Source organism: Oncorhynchus clarkii, chromosome 7, assembly GCF_045791955.1.
Source record: "Oncorhynchus clarkii lewisi isolate Uvic-CL-2024 chromosome 7, UVic_Ocla_1.0, whole genome shotgun sequence".
Lineage (NCBI taxonomy): Eukaryota > Metazoa > Chordata > Actinopteri > Salmoniformes > Salmonidae > Oncorhynchus > Oncorhynchus clarkii.
The window spans coordinates 40,650,115-40,675,332 of record NC_092153.1 but is presented as its reverse complement, the minus strand read 5'-3'; the positions used below and the strand labels follow the sequence as shown (position 1 = coordinate 40,675,332).

At 41.9% G+C, this 25,218-nt stretch overlaps 1 protein-coding gene across 1 annotated transcript; it reads left to right on the top strand.

The window, feature by feature from the left end:
• The first annotated feature begins 54 nt into the window (after positions 1-54).
• Positions 55-24,761, top strand: LOC139413317 (hepatocyte growth factor-like protein). Its single transcript, XM_071160535.1, has 18 exons — positions 55-430; positions 2,143-2,287; positions 2,425-2,540; positions 2,697-2,811; positions 6,039-6,175; positions 6,765-6,885; positions 7,088-7,206; positions 7,327-7,498; positions 8,110-8,240; positions 8,379-8,481; positions 10,651-10,787; positions 11,343-11,375; positions 11,517-11,631; positions 21,849-21,926; positions 22,127-22,273; positions 22,519-22,625; positions 23,369-23,511; positions 23,741-24,761. Exons 1-18 carry the CDS (start codon positions 376-378, stop codon positions 23,900-23,902), a joined length of 2,136 nt encoding a protein of 711 aa, XP_071016636.1. The 5' UTR covers positions 55-375; the 3' UTR covers positions 23,903-24,761.
• Positions 24,762-25,218: the final 457 nt, after the last annotated feature.

Sequence of the window (25,218 nt, the reverse complement as noted above, 5' to 3'; positions counted from 1 at the left end):
CGGGTCTCATAAATAGAGTAGCACTCTCGGTTGAGTTGATCGACGCTACCTTTCATTAATGATTCATGTACTTCGTTGTCTTTTTGGGGGTAAGCGCCTCTGTTTGATTAAGCTCTTCAATGTTCACGTGTGGGTGGACGGGATGCAGTCATTACATTCACACTTATTTTGTAACTCTGGTTTTTCCCGTCCAACAAACACCACAATATCTTCTTTTTTTTATAGACTTCTTAATTGTTCACCTTGCTCTAGTCTAGCCTAATCAATTTCGTAAAAACACGCCAGCCAGAGGAACTCCAGAATTGTCAAAAACATTATTAAGTCCTTGGATCTGCTTCCATCCAGCACTGGTCTGTCTTATTCTCTTCTGTAACCATGAAACTCATTATTTCCTGTGTTCTCCTGGCATTTTGGAGGGGATTGGTCAGTGGTAAGAAAAATAACATATATTTATTTATTTATTTTTTATATGTTTTTTTATTTGATTTTTTAAAATTATATTTCAGATTCATGTGCCGATTGGGTACCTACGTTCATTAATAATGCAACTGGGATTGGTTTATTGATTTGATGTTGTTGAGTTGATGTGCCTTTTTTGTTGGTTGTACATTGTATTCCTGGGTCAGCTCAGTTCACACTGCACAATTGACTGCAGTTTTTCTACATATACATATCATGTAAAAAAAAATCCAATCGTGTATAAATCTGTCCTTTTACGAATTACAGTCTGTCAAAACATGTGATTCTGTCAGTTAAGTGTTTTGATAGACACTTGTCCATTCGTGTAAGCTTCACACAAAAAATGGTGTGGTTGGTCCAAAGGTCTTATTGTGCTCAGTCAGACCCATGCCCAAATGTTGTTCAGCCGAAAGCTCACAAACAGACAGCTGGATGCTCAGTACATGATGTACTGTTTGTTAATAGTTCAGTAGATAGGCCTACCAAAGGACATATTACATGGGATTTTAAGTTAGAACTTCGAACCAAAACTGTTCTGAAACAACTCCCATTTTTAACACTCCAGTAAGATAGTGGTTAGATATCATTTTGGCCAAAAGTGCTCATCAAATATTTCACTTCAAAATCATGGGCATTAATATATATACTCTTCTGGGAAGGCTTTCCACTAGATGTTGGAACATTGCTGCAGGGACTTGCTTCCATTCAGCCCACATGAGCATTAGGGAGGTCGGGCACTGATGTTGGGCGATTAGGCCTTGCTCACAGTCGGTGTTCCAATTCATCCCAAAGGTGTTCGATGTGGGCTCTGTGCAGGCCAGTCAAGTTTTTCCACACCGATCTCAACAAAGCATTTCTGTATGGACCTTGCTTTGTGCATGGGGGCATTGTCATGCTGAAACAGGAAAGGGCCTACCCCAAACTGTTGCCACTTTAGTTGGATGAACAAAATAATCTAGAATGCCATTGTTAAGGGGGGAACTAAGGGGCCTAGCCAGAGCCATTAAATATAGCCCCAGACCGTTATTCCTCCTCCACCAAACTTTACAGTTGGCATCAAGCATTGGGGCAGGTAGTGTTTAGCTCAACCCAGATGCATCCATCGCTGCCAGATGGTGAAGTGTGATTCATCACTCCAGAGAACGTGTTTCCACTGCTCCAGAGTCCAATTGCAGCGAGCTTTACACCACTCAAGCCAACATTTGATATTGCCTATGGTGATCTTAGGCTTTTGTGCGGCTGCTCGGTCATGGAAACCCATTTCATGAAGCTCCCAATGAACAGTTGTTGTGCTGACGTTGCTTCCAGAGCCAGTTTAGAACTTGATCGTGAGTGTTGCAACCGAGGACAGACGATTTTTACTCGCTACGAGCTTCAGCACTTGGCGGTCCCGTTCTGTGAGCGTGTGTGGCCTACCACTTTGCGGCTGAGGCGTTGTTGCTCCTAGACATTTCCACTTCACAATAACAGCACGTACAGTTGACCGGGGCAGCTTTAGCAGGGTAGAACATTGACAAACTGACTTGTTGGAAAGGTGGCATCCTGTGTGCTCGATTTTATACACCTGTAAACAACAGGTGTGGCTGAAATAGCCGAATCCACTCATTTGAAGGGGTGTCCACATACTTATATATAGTGTAAGCCCCCAGATATTAGGACTGTGCGTTTTGTATTTGGCCATAGGGTCCCGCAGTCCTCTGAATGACTTCCAGCGTTCTGAGGGAAGGGAGCTGGTTCCGACCTCCTGGAACTCTGCACGGGTGCTGATGCTGCCAGGACTGACGCTGGAGGACTGTGCCAGACGCTGTTCACACACACTGGACTGCAGGTACCCTGGAGAGTTGTAATGACCTTAGTACAACACCTAGCGATCTTAGCGGATAAGGTGTTGGACTAACAGGTTTGAGTTACCCCCAAATTGGTAAGAAATTGAACAAAAATGAACTTGAAAACTCCTTTCATTAGAGCCTTCAACTACGAGACGCGCCGCTCCATCACCTGTAAACAGCTGCCATGGGTGGAGGATGGCAGCAACGCAGAGGTCAAGAGGAACGTCAACTGTGACCTGTATGAGAAGAAGGGTAAGCTTTGGGGTCAAAGTGAGGTCATGTTCTCTGTCATTTATGTTCTAAGTGAATTGATGTCATTCTGTATAACGCTACAAAATGAGTCATGTTGTGTCAGCAGCATGCTGTGATTTCTGTTTGAAAAGGCAGATGTTTTTCTTCCATGTGCAGTGTACGTAAGGAAGTGCATTGTGGGTAAAGGAGAAGACTATCGAGGCAAGGTGTTCACGACGAAAAATGGCCATACTTGTCAACAGTGGTGGTCAAAGTTCCCACACGATCACAGGTAAGATCATCCCGTTGATTTATGGGAGTCGTAGTTTGTAAAACACAAAGGAAAACGCCGCACACTACTGTTCATGCTCCCAGGTGATATTTATTTACAATGTTTTGACCCTTAGGTCTTCATCAGGCATTCATATCCCAGGTGGGGGTGGAAGGTCCTATATACAGTGCCTTGCGAAAGTATTCGGCCCCCTTGAACTTTGTGACCTTTTGCCACATTTCAGGCTTCAAACATAAAGATATAAAACTGTATTTTTTTGTGAAGAATCAACAACAAGTGGGACACAATCATGAAGTGGAACAACATTTATTGGATATTTCAAACTTTTTTAACAAATCAAAAACTGAAAAATTGGGCGTTCAAAATTATTCAGCCCCTTTACTTTCAGTGCAGCAAACTCTCTCCAGAAGTTCAGTGAGGATCTCTGAATGATCCAATGTTGACCTAAATGACTAATGATGATAAATACAATCCACCTGTGTGTAATCAAGTCTCCGTATAAATGCACCTGCACTGTGATAGTCTCAGAGGTCCGTTAAAAGCGCAGAGAGCATCATGAAGAACAAGGAACACACCAGGCAGGTCCGAGATACTGTTGTGAAGAAGTTTAAAGCCGGATTTGGATACAAAAAGATTTCCCAAGCTTTAAACATCCCAAGGAGCACTGTGCAAGCAATAATATTGAAATGGAAGGAGTATCAGACCACTGCAAATCTACCAAGATCTGGCCGTCCCTCTAAACTTTCAGCTCATACAAGGAGAAGACTGATCAGAGAGGCAGCCAAGAGGCCCATGATCACTCTGGATGAACTGCAGAGATCTACAGCTGAGGTGGGAGACTCTGTCCATAGGACAACAATCAGTCGTATATTGCACAAATCTGGCCTTTATGGAAGAGTGGCAAGAAGAAAGCCATTTCTTAAAGATATCCATAAAAAGTGTCGTTTAAAGTTTGCCACAAGCCACCTGGGAGACATACCAAACATGTGGAAGAAGGTGCTCTGGTCAGATGAAACCAAAATTGAACTTTTTGGCAACAATGCAAAACGTTATGTTTGGCGTAAAAGCAACACAGCTGAACACACCATCCCCACTGTCAAAAATGGTGGTGGCAGCATCATGGTTTGGGCCTGCTTTTCTTCAGCAGGGACAGGGAAGATGGTTAAAATTGATGGGAAGATGGATGGAGCCAAATACAGGACCATTCTGGAAGAAAACCTGATGGAGTCTGCAAAAGACCTGAGACTGGGACGGAGATTTGTCTTCCAACAAGACAATGATCCAAAACATAAAGCAAAATCTACAATGGAATGGTTCAAAAATAAACATATCCAGGTGTTAGAATGGCCAAGTCAAAGTCCAGACCTGAATCTAATCGAGAATCTGTGGAAAGAACTGAAAACTGCTGTTCACAAATGCTCTCCATCCAACCTCACTGAGCTCGAGCTGTTTTGCAAGGAGCAATGGGAAAGAATTTCAGTCTCTCGATGTGCAACTGATAGAGACATACCCCAAGCGACTTACAGCTGTAATCGCAGCAAAAGGTGGCGCTACAAAGTATTAACTTAAGGGGGCTGAATAATTTTGCACGCCCAATTTTTCAGTTTTTGATTTGTTAAAAAAGTTTGAAATATCCAATAAATGTCGTTCCACTTCATGATTGTGTCCCACTTGTTGTTGATTCTTCACAAAAAAATACAGTTTTATATCTTTATGTTTGAAGCCTGAAATGTGGCAAAAGGTCGCAAAGTTCAAGGGGGCCGAATACTTTCGCAAGGCACTGTATAGGCGCAGTACTCAGTGACATCACTTCCTGAAACAGGAGGTAAAAATGTATAACGTAGTTACACAATATTACCATTCAATGTATCAAAATACACGATCACACACAGGGGATGTGATCAATATTTACAGTAATATACATACACATACAATATTAAATTAGCATACTTTTTTTATTAACACAATTTAGACTATAAAAAAAACGGTTTCAAGTCAAACTCAAACTCATTAAGGCCAAGAGGGATCTGTGGATCCAGAAAGATTACCTTTGAAGAAGTTTTCTCTCAATGTCCCCTCCCCGTGTGTGACATCTTGACCATTTCTATTCCAATGTATCTCCGAGAGCTAATAGGATGTCCAGCTTGTACAACAACAAAAAACAGCAACCGGGTTTGTTGTCTCACCTGTCTGTACATTGCTGCGGTGCTCACTGATCCGTGTCTTAAGGCTTCTATGGGTTTTCCCTACGTAAGACAGACCACAAGGACATTTCAACATGTAAATAACATTAGCGCACATGCAGGTAAAATTATCTTAAATCTTTGTCCTGTGTGGGGGGTTGTGGGTAAATTAGTTGCACTTATACGTGAAGCTGCATTGAGCATATTGGCCACATTTGTAATTACCAGTGGTTCCTGATAATGATCTTAAATGGCTTCCCCAATGGTGAGTATTGGGTGAAGCATGATGGGACATGTTCTGTTTTTTCTTTAACTTTTGGTTGAAGGCCTTCCAACTGTGTTAGTCCTTCAAAACGATCATTGGCATCTTTTACCCAAATGTCTTTGTACCCCCTTTCCGTAAACCTTTGTGTGAGGTCCGTGGTCTGTTTCTAATAAGAAGCATCAGAGCTGCATATTCTTCTGACGCGACTGAATTGACATATAGGGAGATTTTTAATGTGGACGTGGATGAAAGCTGTCACCTCTACGGAGGTTATTCTTGTCCGTAGGTTTCCTAAAGAGATCTGTAGAGAGGGAGGTTTTGTCCTTAACTATCACATCAAGGAAACTGATTTGTGATAGGTCATAGTTAATGGTGAAATTAAGGTGTTCATTCATAGCGTTTAGATAAGCATAGAATTCTAAAAGTTGTGTCCATGTATAGATCATGAAAATGTCATCCAAATATCTCAGAATTGGTGAGAATATTGGAGAGAAAAGGGTTAAGGTCTGAATTCAACACCACCTGTTTTTCAAACATTCCTAGATATAGGTTAGCATAATTAGGAGCCTTAGAGCTCCCCATCGCTGTCCTTTTGGTCTGGAGGAAAAAGTCTCCTCTGAAGAGAAAATAGTTGGAGGTTAGTACCAGTTCAGCCAAGTCCACAATACAATTGGTGCTGGGTAGAGCATTAGTAGTAGTTTGGAAACCATGACCCAAAGCAAAATCTAATAAGATATCTCTTTCTCTCACACATATTCTGTTTTTATACCTTGTCATAGATGGACACCCACAGCCACTAATGGTTTGGAGCTGAACTACTGCAGGAACCCAGATAGGGACCGCATAGGGCCGTGGTGCTACACCAATGATCCAGAACGGCGCTATGAGAGCTGCAATATCCCCCACTGCAAAGACGGTACATCAATCAATCAAATGTATTTATAAAGCCCTTTTTACATCAGCCGATGTCACAAAGTGCTATACAGAAACCCAGCCTAAAACCCCAAACAGCAAGCAATGCCGATGAAGCACGGTGGCTAGGAAAAACTCCCTAGAAAGGCAGGGGCCTAGGAATAAACCTAGAGAGGAACGAGGCTCTGAGGGGTGGCCAGTCCTCTTCTGACTGTGCCGGGTGGAGATTATAACAGTACATGGCCAAGATGTTCAAACGTTCATAGATGACCAGCAGGGTCAAATAATAATAATCACAGTGGTTGTAGAGGGTTCAACAGATCAGCACCTCAGGAGTAAATGTCAGTTGTTTTTTCATAGCCGAGCATTCAGAGTTAGAGACAGCAGGTGTGGTAGAGAGTGAGATACTGCACCTCCCATTCTGTTCAACATTCCAGGGGTGGAAGGATTGCAATAGCGAATGCTTCTAAAGATAACGTTATAACACTATGTGTAAATGATTGATTGTGGTGTATGTGTTGTCTTTGATCATAGAGAACATCACTGTCGAAAAAGTGTTGCTACAGACTGTGTGTGTTTGGGTTTGTGCACAGAGGTGTGTATCACATGTAACGGGGAAGACTACAGGGGCCAGGTTGACCACACAGTGAGTGGCAGAGAGTGTCAACGTTGGGACCAGCAGTACCCACAACAACACATCTACCAGCCTGAGAAGTATGTCTGTCTGCCCACCGCTGTAACCACTACCACTACCACTCTTTTACATGCAGTTTGTTGTAGGCCTACATGCCTTTGTATCCTGTCAGCATTACTTCTCTCTAATCAATATGTTGTACTGTAACAGAGTAGAAAACAATCAACATTTCCAAAGTAATGAGAAGCTCCTAACATGGAATCCTGTACATGTGCGTCCCAGGTATCCAGATAAGAGCTTGGATGATAACTACTGCCGTAACCCAGACTCCTCCCCTGTTCCTTGGTGCTACACCACAGACCCTGATATGGAGAGAGAGAGTTGCCAGATCAGCAAGTGCCGTACGTCTGTCCCCTTCATACACCCTCCCTGTCCCTTCCATTCACACGTTTCCATTTTTCTAACAATGTAATACAATCTATATCACCCCTCATATTGTCACGTCTCTCCTTTCACTCCAGCTGCGGTTCCAAAGAGACACCTCCGGTCCAGCTACACCACAAACTGTTTCCGTGGTCGCGGGGAGGATTACCGTGGCAAAGTGAACGAGACAACCGGCGGTATTGCCTGTCAGCGGTGGGACGCCCAGTACCCTCACGAGCACCCCTTCTACCCAAACACCTACGAATGCAAGTAAGCCAGAGGAACGGGCGGAAGAGGGATGGATGGATGGATGAGCGGTGGGATTGATAGTTAAGAGGGATGAGCGGCGGAATGATGGTTAGTGAGTGGTGTGATGAGGAGGGTGGAGTAAGGAGTGACATTAGGGGTCTTGAGATGAGGGTCTACGTGAATGGCTGATCTTGGGTCTAGTTATTTGTGTTCCGAAACACATATACAGTTTAGTCATAGCAGACGCTTATCCAGAGTCAGTAGCATACATCCAACATTTACCCATGAATGATTGTCCCTGTGTTATTTTGACCTACATTATTAGCTGTTTTATCCATAAATCCCTGTGTTATTTTATCCTACAGTATTAGCTGTTTTATCCATAAATCCCTGTGTTATTTTGACCTACAATATTAGCTGTTTTATCCATAAATCCTTGTGTTATTTTGACCTACAGTATTAGCTGTTTTATCCATAAATCCCTGTGTTATTTTGACCTACAGTATTAGCTGTTTTATCCATAAATCCCTGTGTTATTTTGATCTATAGTATTAGCTGTTTTATCCATATATCCCTGTGTTATTGTGTGCTATACATATTGGTTATACTAATTTCTATACCATTGCTTCCAGGGGCTTGGAAGAGAACTACTGTCGTAACCCAGATGGATCCGAGGCTCCCTGGTGCTTCACGTCTGTGCCTGAGATGAGGACGGCTCTCTGCTTGCATATCAAACGCTGTGCAGACGACATTGAAGCTGAGGGTACACTGCTCTCTGCTGTTTCAATGGCAACAATGCACTCGCTATGCAATCTAGGGTCCTCAAACACAAGCCTACTTGATAACTCACAGAAGGGTTTTCTGTCGTCATGTTTTCATGTCCTTTTTCCCCACGCCCCAGATTGCTACCATGAAAATGGTAAAAACTACAGGGGTGTGGTCCGAAAGACGCGGAAGGGCGTCACCTGCCAGAAGTGGAGTGTCAACATGCCTCACAAAACAAAGTATCAAAAATAACGAGTAGATTCTAAAATTAAATGTATCATGATTTTGACAGGTATGTTTGGTGTTGTCAAATATTTAATACATATTTATATATATACACTACCAGTCAAAAGTTTGGACACACCTACTCATTCAAGGATTTTTCTTTATTTTTACTATTTTCTACATTGAAGAATGATAGAGAAGACATCAAAACTATGAAATAACAAATATGGAATAATGTAGTAACCAAAAGAGTGTTAAACAAATCATCAATGTATTTTATATTTGAGATTCTTCAAAATAGCCACCTTGATGACAGCTTGCACATTCTTGGCATTCTCTCAATCAGCTTCATCTGGAAATATTTTCCAACAGTCTTGAAGGCGTTCCCACATATGCTGAGCACTTGTTGGCTGCTTTTCCTTCTCTCTGCGGTCCAACTCATCCCAAACCATCTCAATTGGGTTGAGTTCGGATGATTGTGGAGGTCAGGTCATCTGATGCAGCACTCCATCACTCTCCTTCTTAACCCTTGCACAACCTGGAGGTGTGTTGGGTCATTGTCCTATTAAAAAACAAATGATAGTCCAACTAAGCCCAAACCAGATGGGATGGCGTATCGCTGCAGAATGCTGTGGTAGCCATGCTGGTTAAGCGTGCCTTGAATTCTAAATAAATCACACAGTGTCACCAGAAAAGCACCCCCACTGTCACACCCTGATCTGTTTCACCTGTCTTTGTGCTTGTCTCCACCCCCCTCCAGGTGTCACCAATCTTCCCCATTATCCCCAGTGTATTTATACCTGTGTTCTCTGTTTGTCTGTTTCAAGTTAATTTTTGTTTACCTACCAGCGTTTTTCCCCTTGCTCCTGTCTGTTCTAGTTCCTGTTTTCTTGTTTTTCCCGGTTTTGACCATTCTGCCTTCTCTGACCCTGAGACTGCCTGCCGTTCTGGACTTTTTGCACCTTACTGACCTCTGCTTGCCCTTGACCTGTCGTTTTGCCTGCCCCTGTACTAATAATAAACCTTTGCTACTTCGACACTGTCTGCATCTGGGTCTTACCTGAAATGTGATACCCACACCATCACACCTCCTCCTCCATGCTTCACGGTGGGAACTACACATGCGGAGATCATCCGTTCACCTACACTGCGTCTCACAAAGACACGGCGGTTGGAACTAAAAATCTCATATCTGGCCTCCAGACCAAAGGACAGATTTCCACCAGTCTAATGTCCATTGCTCATGTTTCTTGGCCCAAGCAAGTCTCTTCTTCTTATTGGTGTCCATTAGTAGTGGTTTCTTTTCAGCAATTTGACCATGAAGGCCTGATTCATGCAGTCTCCTCTGAACAGTTGATGTTGACATGTGTCTGTTACTTGAACTCTGTGAATAATTTATTTGGGCTGCAATTTCTGAGGCTAGTAACTCTAATGAACTTGTCCTCTGCAGCAGAGGTAACTCTGGGTCTTCCTTTCCTGTGGCGGTCCTCGTGAGAGCCAGTTTTATCATAGCGCTTGATCGTTTTTGCGACTGCACTTGAAGAAACTTTCAAAGTTCTTGAAATGTCCTGGATTGACAGACCTTCATGTCTTAAAGTAATGATGGACTGTCGTTTCTCTTTGCTTATTTGAGTAGTTCTTGCCATAATATGCCAATATTGCCATAATATGGACTTGGTCTTTTACCAAAAAGGACAATCTTCTGTATACCACCCCTACCTTGTCACAACTAATTGGCTCAAACGCATTAAGAAGGAAAGAAATTCCCCCCCAAAAATGTAACAAGGCACACTTGTTCATGGAAATGCATTCCTGGGGACTACCTCATGAAGCTGGTTGAGAGAATTTCAAGAGTGTGCAAAGCTGTCATCAAGGCAAAGGGTGGATACTTTGAAGAATCTAAAATATATTTTGATTTGTTTAACACTTTTCTGGTTACTACATGATTCCATATTTGTTATTTCATAGTTGTGATGTCTTCACTATTATTCTACAATGAGGAAAATAGTCCAAATAAAGAAAAACCCTTGAATGAGTAGGTGTGTCCAGACATTTGACTTGTACTGTGTGTGTGTCTGTGTGTGTGTGTGTATATATATATATATATCTCATGTGGGTGTAGAAGTGTCTGCTGTGGCATGGGTAGGTAGGTTTAGTGCTTTTACTGCACTGTGGTTTTCCAGGATAAACCCAGGGACCCACCCTGAGGGCAACCTGACAGAGAACTACTGCCGGAACCCAGATGGGGACCAACACGGACCCTGGTGCTACACCACTGACCCCAAAACAGAGTTTGACTACTGCGCCATCAAGCAGTGCGGTAAAGATTCCGACCCCCCCCCCATACCTCTGTCCCCTCAGGCATTACATTCCTTTCTCCATATCTTTCTCTTGTTACTCCATCACTCATTGGCCGTATCCGAATTCCCATACTTTCGTTCTACACAGTAGGCATTTTAGGTATGCGAAAATAGAACGTTTTATAGTATGATGATAAGCTGATAATGAGACAAGGGGACACGCTGTACCCAAATGAGCGAATGGTGGGAATCAACGCACTTGCGCATTAGATGCCGCGTTATCAGGAAGGGTGAGCCTAGTATGTTGATATTTATTACCAAACAGTACTTTCTAAATAGTATATGTATGAGTATGATTAGTACACATTATGTCGTTTTAGTAAGTAGTCGGCAAGACAGATTTCGGACACCGCCAGTATATCTTATACTCTGTACTCTATCCTTCTAGGCCTAATGTTAATTTACTAACACTATAAAGCTCTTTTCATACATTTTGCTCAAAGCACTAATCCCTCCTTGGCTGTTATTTCAAAATGATTTTTTAAAAATGATTCTGCTTATTGTTGTTTGAACAGCTGGGGAGAAAGTGTCCATCATTGAGCCAGCCGGTGAGTTCCTAATGGAATATGCAACTATAATGAATAATAAGTGCTTCCTGGAAGTGTACCTGTGTACACAACTTTACTCACTAACTGAAGTGTGTGTGTGTGTGTGTGTGTGTGTGTGTGTCTGTGTCTGTGTGCGCACAGAGAAAGTGGAGTTTAATGAGTGTGGGAAGAGAGATGATCGTTTCGTCAAGAGCATACTCCGTATTGTTGGTGGGCGTCCTGGAAACTCTCCCTGGACAGTCAGCCTCAGAGACAGGTCAGTCTCAGTGAGATGTACTCAGCAACAGAGACTCCAGCCTCAGTCTTCATAACCTCTCTGTCTCCCCTGTTAGAGACCAGTCTTCATGGCATCTCTCTCTCTCTCAATTCAATTTCAATGTAAGGGCTTTATTGGCATGGGAAACATTTGTTAACATTGCCAAAGCCAGTGAAGTAAAAAAATCAACAAAAGTGAAATAAACAATCAAAATGAACAGTAAACTTTGCTTAAAAAAGTTCAAAAAGAATAAAGACATTTCAAATGTCATTATGTGCAAAAGGTTAAAGTACAAAAGGGAAGATAAATAAACATAAATATGGGTTGTATTTCTGGTGTTTGTTCTTCACTGGTTGCCTTTTTCTTGTGACAACAGGTCCCAAAACGTGCTGCTGTGATGGCACACTGTGGTATTTCACCCAATAGATATGAGAGGTTTATCAAAATTGGGTTTGTCCTCGCTCTCTTCCTCTGTGTGTGTTAGAGCCAAGTCTTCATGACCCCTCTCTCTCCTATATCTCTCTCTCAATGCAAGTCAATTAAATTCAATAAATGCTATATTGGCATGAATGGGTTGTTGCCACTGTTGTCTGTAATGAACACGAGGGAGACAGAGAGCTGGTTTCAAGCGCAGAGCGCAGCAGATGTTTATTGACAGGAACCTTAGGAGGATGCAGGTAGCTTGGTCCAGGGGCAGGCAGAAGGTCATACACGGTAGGTCCACAAATGGAAACAGTACAGGCAGGGAAAAGGCAAAAGGCGTTGTGAGGCGAGAAGGACGGGGGTGTGTCCCAAAAAAAAAGTGTGTCCCAAAAACAAACGATACCTCACAGTGATGGGGTACAATGAACTGAACTAAATAGTGTGGGATGATGACATGCAGGTGTGTGAACAGGTGATTAGAATTCAGGTGATTGGGATCTGGAGAGTGAGCTGGAAAGTGAGCTGCGTTCAGGGGATCTAAGTGTTTGGGAGTGTGCGTTGGACGCAGACATTACATTGTCAAAGCAATGTATATGAAGTATTACATAAATGAACAATATGTTGGACCAACAATACAGTATACTGCATATACACAAAAACAATAATAATAAGACATTTTAAAAAACAATTCCCGAAATGAAATCTAGAAAGGCTCATGTGTATGACATCTCTTAAATGATGACAAGGCAGCACATCATCTGCAGCAAGATCTAATGTCTCAATGTTTTCTCCTAACATAACGCAGATTTTCTCCTCATTCTCTACTTCATCCGACCCGCAGTGCTTACCTAGTCTTTACTCTCTGACCTTCCATGTTTTTCTATGGCATCCTGTCTCTATTGCCAGGCTATGGTTCATCGAGTCTGTTAATGTCTTCCATGTTTTTCTATGGCATCCTGTCTCTATTGCCAGGCTGTGGTTCATCGAGTCTGTTTATGTCTTCCATGTTTTTCTATGGCATCCTGTCTCTATTGCCAGGCTATGGTTCATCGAGTCTGTTAATGTCTTCCATGGTTTGAATTCTTTGATTTTGAAAAGGTGTTGTCCTAATTTGATAACTCTCTATATAGAATTTGGTAACATTGAAGCTTGTGATTCAGTTGAATTTTGTTTTGTCAATATTCTACATATTTTGGTTAGAGATTTCTACTTATTAGAACTGTGTTTATTTGTGGTCAAATGGTTGAATTTTAGCTGGTGCTTCTGGGCCAGTTGCTCTAAAGGGTCACTCTTTGTGTTGCAGTCTTTGCATAAGACAGCCTTGTGATGACAATATTCTGGATCACAGTGTGTTAGGTGAGTCCAGAATGTTGTGTCTCTTTTCTCAATTATGAGTGCTAGTGGAAATCTCCCAAGTTCTGCACTACAGGCTAGGTTTGGGCTATTTCTGTGCACACCTAGAATATTTGTAGAAAATTCCAGGTAAAACCTTTCGGTGGGGCTTTCATCCCATGATGCACTGTATATTTTAAATTGCCACATGGAAGGATTGGAGTTATGACAGAGTCCAATAATTTAAGCCAAATTCTTATTGGTGGGTTAAATTTGGTGGGTCTTTCTGATCGCAAAATATGCTCTGCGTGCGTTATCTGTTAAGGACTTTATGGCCATGTCAAACCACCAAGGTAAATATAGTCGGTGGTGTGTTTCAGGATTGGTGGTGTGTTTCAGGATTGGTGGTGTGTTTCAGGATTGGTGGTGTGTTTCAGGATTGGTGGTGTGTTTCAGGATTGGTGGTGTGTTTCAGGATTGGTGGTGTGAAATGGTACTTATTTTCCTGAGATCTGGACTTTTTCTGAAAGATCATTACTTAGTTTTGTTCCATATTAATGGATAGTGTCCGGTCCTTACAATACTGTTCTAGCAAGGACAGGCTTTGTTGTACCCCCTGTTCTGTTGGTGACAAGATTATTGCTGGTGACAAGTCATTGGCATATAAAATACACTTTATTTATTTGTCTTCTAGGGTGAGTCCCAGAGATCTTGATTGTTCTGTAGCCAGTTCAGTTATATAAATATTGACTAATATTGTAACCTTGTCTTGACTAAAGAATTGTGTTCTTTTATTTTCATTATAGATCTCATTTATTTTTAAATTTTTTATTTCACCTTTATTTAACTAGGCAAGTCAGTTAAGAACAAATTCTTATTTACAATGACGGCCAAACCCGGAAGATGCTGGGCCAATTGTGCGCCGCCCTACGGGACTCCCAATCACGGCTGGTTGTGATACAGCCTGGAATCGAACCAGGGTCTGTAGTGATGCCTCTTGCACTGAGATGCAGTGCTTTAATAATAATAATAATATCATAGACCTTGCCTCCTACACCACTTCGAAGGGGTTTTGAGAACAGTGCTTCATCCCATAAGGAATCAAAGGCTTTTTGAAACGTCGATGAAACAAGGCATATACTGTATGTTTCCTTTGTGAGTTTGGTGGACATGTTTTTTGAGGACATGGAGGATATATATGTGATCTGTTGTTCAGTGTTTAGGGAGGAATCCAATTAAACTTTTACTTAAAATGTTCGAATCTCTGTTCGAATGCTGTCTGGCCCTGCGGCTTCACCGCTCTTGAGGGCCTTTATTTGATCAATTAGTTAAAACAATGTAATAGGATTGTCCAGCTGGTTTCGTTGGGTTTTTACTGTTAATTATAATTATTTTAATTGTTCTATTACTGATGTTTGGGTGGAGTTAAGTTCTTTTTTTTATTTGGAATTTGTAGAGGTATTTCAAAATGCTGTTTCCAGATAATCCAATCTTTGATTGGGAGGTCTTTCTTTTTAAGAGTGGTATCTAATTTCCTCCATGATTCCTAAAATGAATTGGTGATATAGAGGAATGTTCTTATATTGGCTTAGGGCCTATTGGTATATGAGACGTGTCTCCTGGTGTTTTTGTTTTGACAAAAGTCTTAGTTCTTTTCTTGCAGTTGAACCTTCTTTGTCAAACCATGCCATTTTTATTTTTTGATATTCTATTTTTCACCTTTTTAAGATGTAGTATTTTTTTTGTGCCAGATTGACGAATATATCCATCAATTTGTCAGTGGCTTAATGCCATCTTTGTCTTATTTAAATGTAGTAAAACATACAAATGTAAATCAAGTTTTTAATATCAATGTTATTTAATGCTGCCTTCTATTCAACAGGGCTAGCTTTTCCCCCCCCACGTGTATGTGGGCGGGAGGGGGTAGAGTTCTGGTTTTAAATGTAGGGGTGGTTCATCAGATTGATTTATTTTCTGATAAATTCTAATTTGGCAGTGGTCTGACAAGGGGAGTTGTGGCATGACCATAAAGGCATAGATTTTTTTTCTTGCTCTATAGATCTTTTATGACAAAGGCAACTGCACTGTTTCCTAGTTCACATCAATAAGTAAACCTACTTGTTTCCCATTTTTGTTGACAATACTGTCATAGCTCTCTCTCTCTCTCTCTCTCTCTCTCTCTCTCTCTCTCTCTCTCTCTCTCTCTCTCTCTCTCTCTCTCTCTCTCTCTCTCTCTCTCTCTCTCTCTCTCTCTCTGTCTCTCTGTCTCTCTCTCTCTCTCTCTCTCTCTCTCTCTCTCTCTCTCTCTCTCTCTCTCTCTCTCTCTCTCTCTCTCTCTCTCTCTCTCTCTCTCTCTCTCTCTCTCTCTCTCTAGTCAGTTGTGATTCATACCCAGATGTACATGGGTGTTTCCCTCTAAATATATGTAGTCTGGATATTTACCAGTTCTAGCATTTAAATCCCCCATTAACAGAACTTTACCTACTGACTCAAAAGGAATTATATCAGAATAGAGACTCTGAAAAGAAAAACTTTGTTATAATACTGGAAGTCAGACAGAGGCATATAACAATTTAAAAAAATATATATATATTTTTTTTTAGCCAACTGTATGTTTTTCCTTTCCTCTCTTTAAACCAGATTAGAATCCCTCCTGAGTCACTGAAACATTTTACATGTGGATGTTTCACTGACGGTAGGCCTGCAGTAACCTCCCTGTAATTTTTGGGAGAGGATGTTTCTCTTCGACTTCATGTCTCTTAGAAGTATAATAATGTCTGAACTAGGTACGATGTCTACGATGTCTGAGTCTGTGCTTTTCACGACCAAATGTTTAAGAGCACAAACCCTGAATGTTATATATTCACTGCATTTGGAAAATATTTTGTACTTTTTTATTTAACCTTTATTTAACTAGGCAAGTCAGTTAAGAACAAATTCTTATTTAGAATGACGGCGTACACCGGGCCAAACCCAGATGATGCTGGGCCAATTGTGCACCGCCTATGGGACTCTCCAAATAAGGCCAGATGTGATACAGCCTGGAATCGAACCAGGGATTGTAGTGACGTCTCTTGCACTGAGATGCAGTGCCACTCGGGAGCCCAAAGTTGGTATTCAGACCCCTTCCCTTTTTCCACATTTTGTTATGTTACAGCCTTATTATAAAATTGATTAAATTAAAAAATGTTCCTCATAAATCTACACACAATACCCCATAATGACAAAGCAAAAACTGGTTTTTAGAAATGTTTGCAAATTTATTAACAATAAAATCAGAAATACCTTATTTACATAAGTATTCAGATCATTTGTTATGAGACTCGAAATTGAGCTCTGGTGCATCCTGTTTCCATTGATCATCCTTGAGATGTTTCTACAACTTGATTGTATTTGATACACTGCCGATTTTGCAGGTTTTCCTACTTACAAAGCATGTAGAGGTCTGTAATTTTTATCATAGGTGCACTTCAACTGTGAGAGACGGAATCTAAAAAATCCCAAAATCCAGAGTAGTTCTTGACCAGGTTTGCACACACTGCAGCAGGGATTTTGACCCACTCCTCCATACAGACCATGAGGTTGAAGGAATTGTCCGTAGAGTTCCGAAGACAGGATTGTGTCGAGGCACAGATCTGGGGAAGGGTACCAAAAAAGTCTGCAGCATTGAAGGTCCCAAGAACACCATGGCCTCCATCATTCTTAAATGGAAGAAGTTTGGAACCACCAAGACTCTTCCTAGAGCTGTCTGCCTGGCCAAACTGAGCAATCGAGGGAGAATGGCCTTGGTCAGGGAGGTGACCAAGAACCAAATGGTCACTCAGCGCTCCAGAGTTCCTCCGCGGAGATGGGAGAAACTTCCAGAAGGACAACCATCTCTGCAGCCCTCCACCTTTATGATAGTGGCCAGACGGAAGCCACACCTCAGTAAAAGGCACATGATAGCCCGCTTTGAGTTTGCCAAAAGGCACTCTCTGACAGGAGAATCTTGTTTCTTACGATTTGATGAAACCAAGATTGAACTCTTTGGCCTGAATTAGGGCTGTGGCGGTCACAAAATGTTGTCAGCTGGTGATTGTCAAGCAAATGACAGCTGGTCTCACAGTAATTGACCGTTAGTTAACATAAACACATTTATCATCTCCTGGCTTCCACACACAGCCTACAAGCCACTGATGCAGACCTTTGGAGCATCTACATTTTAAAAAGTCTAATAAATCCATGTATTATAGCCTTCACAATAAATCCATTATTTATTTTAGACAGGTCTAAAGAAGCATGATATGAAGAAAATGTAGTCTATTTCAGAAGAACAGAATAACATACTCTGAATTGTCCTTATGTTAGGTCCTGATCTGACTATGCCAAATGGCTGTGGGCTACACTAGTTCATTTAGCGGGCAAGATCTGCTTAGAATTCCGTGGCATTATTTTATAGTATGAAGAATACAATAGAACAAAGCTGAATAAAATAGAAAGGATATTTTCTCCAAACGATTTGAGGGAGTGCCCACAAACGGCTATTCTGTGTTGAGCGGTTAACAAACAAATAGGTATTCCTATATTCTTAATTTAGAGTTATTAATGTAAATTCAGTTGTTCTACAAACGTTGGGCTATATGTTTGGACTTTAATACATTGTAAGGCTGCATGATGCAACTCTAATGAGGATTTGAAAAACGTCGCATGAAAGGCATGAGCTCTGCTTTGTTTTTTTTTGTGCAGGCTGATCACACTACATCAGTCACTAATTCACAATTTGACAAGCACTTGATAATGCCTCAAATTTCACGGCCGCCGTAATGCACCCTAATAGAATCCATTCTATTTACATCGATGTCAGAGTGATTAGAGGAACAATAGAGTGCTGAGTACCAGGCAGTTAGCAAGTTTGGTAGGATACTAATGACCATCAGCAGCATCAGAGCTTGTAGAAGCCTAATTACCGTGTCTAAACGGTCACGTGGAATTTGACTGCCTTCATGACTCTTGACCGCCGGCGGTAATACGGTCACCGCAACAGCCCTAGCCTGAATGTCAAGGGTCACGTCTGGAGGACACCTGGCACCCTCCCTACGGTGAAGCTTAGTGGTGGCAGCATCATGCTGTGGGGATGTTTTTCAGCGACAGTGACTGGGAGACTAGTCAGGACTGAGGGAAAGATGAACAGATGAACACCTGCTCCAGAGCGTTCAGGACCTCAGACTTGGGTGAAGGTTCACCTTCCAATAGACAATGACCCTAAGCACACAACAAAGACAACGCAGGAGTGGCTTCGGGTCTCTGAATGTCCTTGATTGGCCCAGCCAATGCCCGGAATGAAACCAATCGAACATCTCTGGAGAGACCTGAAAATAGCTGTGCAGCGACACTACCCATCCAACCTGACAGAGCTTGAAAGGAGCTACAGAGCAGAATGGGATAACCTCCCCAAATACAGGTGTCCCACGCTTGTAGGGTCATACCCAGGAAGACTTGAGGCTGTAATCGCTGCCAAAGGGGCTTCAATAAAGTACTGAGTACAGGGTCTGAATACTTACTGTATGTAAATGGGATATTTCACATAATTATAATTTTGTATAATAATTTTGTTTTTGTATTGTCATTATGTGGTATTTTGTGTAGATTAATGAGAGGAAAAAAACAGTTTAATCCATTTTAGAATAAGTCTGTAAAGTAACAAAATGTGGAAAAAGTCAAGGGGTTTGAATACTTTACGAATGCACTGTAGGTGCTTATATCCTACTTAAGGATGCCATGTTTAAAATGTTCCTTTAGGATGTGTTGAACACACGAGATAAAACAAATAAACAGTATTTAAATATTCAATACATAATAAAACATTAAAAATATATATATTTATCTCTTATTATCTAGGCTACATAGCTTATGCATACATTGGTACTTTACCCTGGATGTCATCTGTAGTGCATGTAGGTCTTTAGTTCAGTATGCCTATCTTAGAGCAAATTAGAGGTAACATGTCTCTTATCTGGTTCTGGTTGTCCTGTGCTGAGGAACTTGTGGCAGTCACTGCTGTGTAGCTGTTCTTCTGTACTGCCTGTTGTGGCTAGCCGGGTGCTCTGTCAGGGATGACTCTTGAGGGAGGGGGGGGGGGGGGGGGGGGGGCAGCGTGGTGAATGGGGCAGTGGGGATGTGGGCTATCTGTTGCTTGGGGCTCCTTGGATGTTGAGGAGGGGCCCTGAGACTCTGTAGTGTCTGTGGTGGGGCAAAAACGGAGCTTGATGACTCTTTTCCCAGGGAAGAAACCAGTGGCGTTCGGTGACATTTTAAGATGAGGGAGGATGATTTATTTTATTTTTTTAACGAGCATGGCCTGATTTCAGTTAGAGAATATTGGATGACTGTCATTCATATTCCATTCACCCAGCTCAAAGTAACATCGATAGGTTTAGGATACGACATGATACTCAAATTTTCCCTGTACCATCACGAGGTTGCTACAACCTAGCTTATGAAAAGTGTACAACTTAGGTGCACAGGTCGAGAGAATTATTAGTAATCAAAGTGACAGACAGTGGCACATTCAAAACTGCCTTGCATACTATTGCCTGCATCTAGCTGATCTAGGGTGTAATAATTAGTCCAACAGTTGCAAATGAGAGTTTCTATTGGATAAATTCAGGTATGTTTATTCCCATTTCGTTCTGTTTGCTTCCGTTTCAGAAAACGTTTTTTTGTAACAGAATCGGCAGAATGAATACACACCTGATCACATGCAAACGCAGTTAACTTTCATTGCAGCCACATAAAAACAGCATGATCACTTTGCTCGTTGTATAAATAATTCCTTCTCACAGCTATCTACATGCTTTGCTCCTCTCACTTTTTCCCTGCGCTTGTGGACTTCAGTGCACAACACATCAGCTGTCTGTAACCAGGCAAAAAAAACTTTCCAAGCCAAACCTTCATATCATGAACGCTAATCACGACACACAGCCTACGTCGTTGTCACATCATAGTCAACTAGAACTACTAGAACTAATGCATTAGTAAACCCGGTACAGAAAGCAGTTTAGCAGTTAATAAAACCAAAAGCTTACCTTGACTTGGAAGAGTTCCAGTGTTGGATAGCCATAGCCAGCTAGCTAACACAGCATCCCTCTCTGTTTTGAGCCGGGTGTTTGAGTAGGCTAAACTAGCTAGCTGCATTTGCTAGCTAAGTGGAAGTGAAAGTAAAAAACAATAAATGCAACCAAATATAGCCATCTCTCTCTCTCTTGCTTCTCCTTAATTTTGGAATAATTGAATTTGTTCAAACTGTTCAACTATTGACTTTCTCTCTCTTTGAGTTAACTACTCACCACATTTTATGCACTGTTGTGCTAGCTAGCTGTAGCTTATCATTTCAGTACTAGATTAATTACCTGGACAACATGTCACAGCTCTGATAGGTTAGAAGACGTCCTCTGGAAGTTGTCATAATTACTGTGTAAGTCTATGGAAGGGGGGTGAGATCTCACTGCACTGCTGATTCATCAGGCTGGCTGGTGTCAGCTGTTGAATGCCTCTGCTCTGGCTGGTCAAGGAATATCTCCCTGAACTCCGTAAGGTCTCTTTCTAGAACAGGTAAACTGTCTCTGAGAGAGTCGACGTAGGAGAAGATTCTTGGAGAGACAGGGCTGTTTTCAGGGCTTGGAGGGGTCATCTTCTCATGGATTTTGGTCTGTTGAGAGCTTCTTGCAGTTGCTCCTTTGCTTCTTCTCCTGGGGACTGGAAGTCTTCCTGGAACGTCCTCAGGCTGCTTTCCGACCCCTGAGCCAAGATGGTGTTGTTATGGTAAACGTTAACTGTGAGACGGGCAGTTTTATCGTTGTCCTTGTTGATTGTTATCTGTCTGCCTTTACCATTCTTTCTATGTTTTGAGTATTTCGTGCACAGGGCAGTGTGTCAGGCTGAGGGGCTCTCCGTATGAAATATGAGATTCGTTGTTGTTTTCTTCCCCACTAGTACTGTGAGGTCCGCCACCAAGGTCTCAGGTGACTCTCTCATTACTTTACTTATAGTTTTTCTTTGCCTTGGAAGAGCAGACATCTGTAGGGTACATAATCTTTGTTTGGATTTTCTCTTGGTCATTTTTTTCCTAGCTCTTTTCCATTTCTATTCAGCTTTTTCCAGCTTGTTTTCATCTCAGTTCGCAGATCAAGCCTTTTTACTACAACAGCATCCCATTTCTTCTTCTTCAATTAAAAAGAAAAGTAGTACAAGTAGCAAAATGTAAACATTTTCTCAGCTATTTGAAAGCCTTTTCTTTTTTAGCTATTTGCTCTTAGCTATAGCTAGCTTGAAAACAAACAATTGATTGTTTGCTCTCACTCCCTCCCTGTTATTCTCCGGTCTTTATAACCTCTATCTCTCCCCCTGTTAGAGCCAAGTCTTCATGACCCCTCAATCTCCCTGTTAGACTCTAGTCTTCATAACCCTTATCTCCTTGTGTGCAGGAAAGGAAACCATTTCTGTGGAGGCTCCCTGGTTAGCTCCAAATGGGTGATCAGCACTAAGCAGTGTTTTTCCTCTTGGTATGCTTTCTGATTTATTATTTCTCATGACTTACTTATCAAGTATTTATATCATGTTGTTGTTGTTTTTTTAAACACAGTAAAAGGAAAAACTGTCAAACCCAAAAGACCCAGATCCAGACTCTAAAACAACAATTTTTTGTTGTAAATCCCTTGAATAGGTTGGAGATTGTTGGTCAGTGTGTGTTCTCTGTGTGCAGTTATGTGGACCTTCCAGGGTACTCCGCCATGATGGGGACTTTGTTCCGTAACCCCAGTGAAGGAGAGCCCGACCGACAGACTATCCCTCTCACCAAGATCGTCTGTGGACCCTCTGAGTCCCAGCTGGTCATGCTACAACTGGAATAGTGCGTACACACACAGACGCGCACACGCACGCAGGGACGCACACACACACACACACACACACACACACACATGCACAAACCACATATTTCCCTGCACATCTTTTATTATACTTCTTGTTTTTTTTTTTTTTTTTTACAGTTCACCAGTAACCTAACAATAGTATCCTACAACTAGTCCATGCCGTATGATTTAACAGCAACCCCATTCCGCTCAGGCTGATGCTCTTCCTCATCCTCTTCCTCAGCTCAGCCCAGTTTAATGAGCGTGTGTCTCAGATCTGCCTGCCTCCCGAACGCTACATAGTTCGAAACGGAACCTACTGCGAGATCGCAGGCTGGGGGGAAACTAAAGGTAAAGGAGAGCTATGCTCATAATTGTAACACGACAATATAATTTAGTCACATTCCTCCACATTCATCTTTATCCTTCCTTTTACAGATGTAGGCTCTTCATTGGACCACCCTGTTGGAGGAGAACCTTCCTGCCATGCAGGAGATCTAAAACGTGTAGTGAATTTTGAGATTTAAAAAGGCTTTTGAAGTTTGTAATGTCAAAATTTCAGACTTGATTTTCACTTACGAAAAAAATCTGTCAACCCGTTCAAAAATGTCCGTGAATTATAATCCACATAATAATTCAGATTTCCTGTTTGCCGCAGGATTATTTTCCTTGCTGTAGCGCACACTGGCTCAAATTAAGATCCTGCATCTGTATTACCCTCATCTGCACATTTTTTTCCCTGTTGTACTCTTTATACCTTTCCTTCATAATGTCCTTTATATGTCACCATCCTGTGGCTGCATTACGACCAGGGCCCTGAGTTGTCCCAGGTCAGATGATGTGGTCAGGAAAACCTGAGACCCTAACGTATGACATAATGTTTCTTTAGGTATCTTTTGCTGCCCTTGAAGTAGTATCTGTTTTACTGATGTGTCATGTAAATGAGACAGCTTTTCAGATCCTGGACCAACAGATGGTGTTGTTATTTCCAGTATCACTCAGCATATGCCCACCTCTCTCTCATTATCTCATTCTCTCCACCCCCCCCCCACCCCCCCCCTCTCTCTCTTTTACTGTTTCTCTCACTTTCTCAGGCACTTCTACAGATGACTCTGTGCTCAATGTGGCTCAAATACCAGTTATAAGCAACAAGGACTGTAACAAATACTTTCGGGGTCGTGTTCGGGAGAACGAGATGTGCACCAACTCCTTCCAGGGCGGGGTGGGTGCCTGTGAGGTAGGTTTGGGTCGGGTGTGTTTGTGAGGGGGAGGATTAGTCTATGTGGAGCGTGGTTTATTTCTATGAGAGAGAATGAGGTTTATCGTGTGTGAGAGGGAAACTATTTGATCTTTTAGGAAATTCATTCTGTGACATACAGCACAAACGTATGCATTAAGTTACGGTATGTCCTGTCACTGTGTGAGAAGGATCTGACAGTGATATGTTATACCCACCCGACCCCTAGAGAGACTATGGGGGACCTCTGGCCTGTCAGAACAGTGACTGCTGGGTGCTGGAAGGCGTGATCATCCCCATGAGGCGCTGTGGACACCCAGGCCAGCCCAGCATCTTTATCCGCGTCTCCATCTATGTGGACTGGATTAAGAAGGTCATGGAGATGGCTTAGTAACAGATACAGTATGTCACCAACCAGTGACTGGCCCTATGTTCTAATGGACAACTTTCAACCCCTCTCCCCATAGCGCACAATCCACAACGGCCTAATTGTTATCCGTGACCATCTACATAGAATTGTTGTAATATCTGTCATTATGTCCATAATACTCTGTTGTTGTGTATTATTCTACGTTGTTATGACACAAATATAAGATGTAAATAACCCTGTTTTCCCTCGTCTGTAGTCTGTGTAATCAAGCCCATTATGAACCTTTTGGATCAGAACGAAATATCCATAATAGCCCTGATCTTTTGTGGTGATTAGATGATTAGATTATCGGACATTACATATTGAACCGTGGCAGTGACCTCCGGATGTCCTTGTGAAGCACATGCCTCCTTAACCTCATGCTTCCCAAAAGCGCTCCCACACCCTTCACTAAAACTGCTGACCACCAAAACCCTTCACTCCCCTCCCCCCAATCAAAATACCTTCTTTGCCCCCCAGCCTCTAAAGAAATCCCTCCGCTGCCTGTCTTTTGATGCCTGCCCCCACGTCCAAAGACATGCCTTTGTGCCTTATACAGAACTGAATGCGCTGCACATTCTTTCTGGTTCTATAGGAGGATTTTTGTAACTCAGTCCTGATGAGCCCACGGAATTCAGCTTAAATAAACCTCAAGATCAGAGTCCAACGGAATCTCAGACACACCAGCCTGCAGAGGGGCAGTGAACTAACTCTTTCTCTCTTTCTCTCAATTCAATTTCAATTCAATCTAAGGGGCTTTATTGGCATGGGAAACATATGTTTACATTGCCAAAGCAAGTGAAATACATCATAAACAAAAGGGAAATAAACCAATACAAAATTTACAGTAGACATTACACTTACATGCTCTCTTCTTCTCTCTAACACACACACACACACACACACACACTGACACACGCACACTTTAGCTTTCTTCTTATTACACGCAAACAAATGTAGATACTCACTCACAAATCTGCATATCCACGTACAGTATTCACAAATACACACATACCCATTTACACAAAGAACTAAAAGAGAATTGAACAGTAGACAGTACTTGTGTATTGTGGTTCAACAAATTACACCAACAAACGAGTGCTGGCTTTGGTCAGTTTCAGTGGCAGTTTGGCAATTCATAGTGCTCACTTTCATGAAATTCTGTTTATAATAGATGACTAATCAAATACTTATATGACTTATGGTTCTCGTTTATAATGCAGATTAGGGTAGACTAAATGGTTTATAAATGAGTAACAAAGTAGCACTAAAAAATCTCCAGTCATGCCTTCTGACTA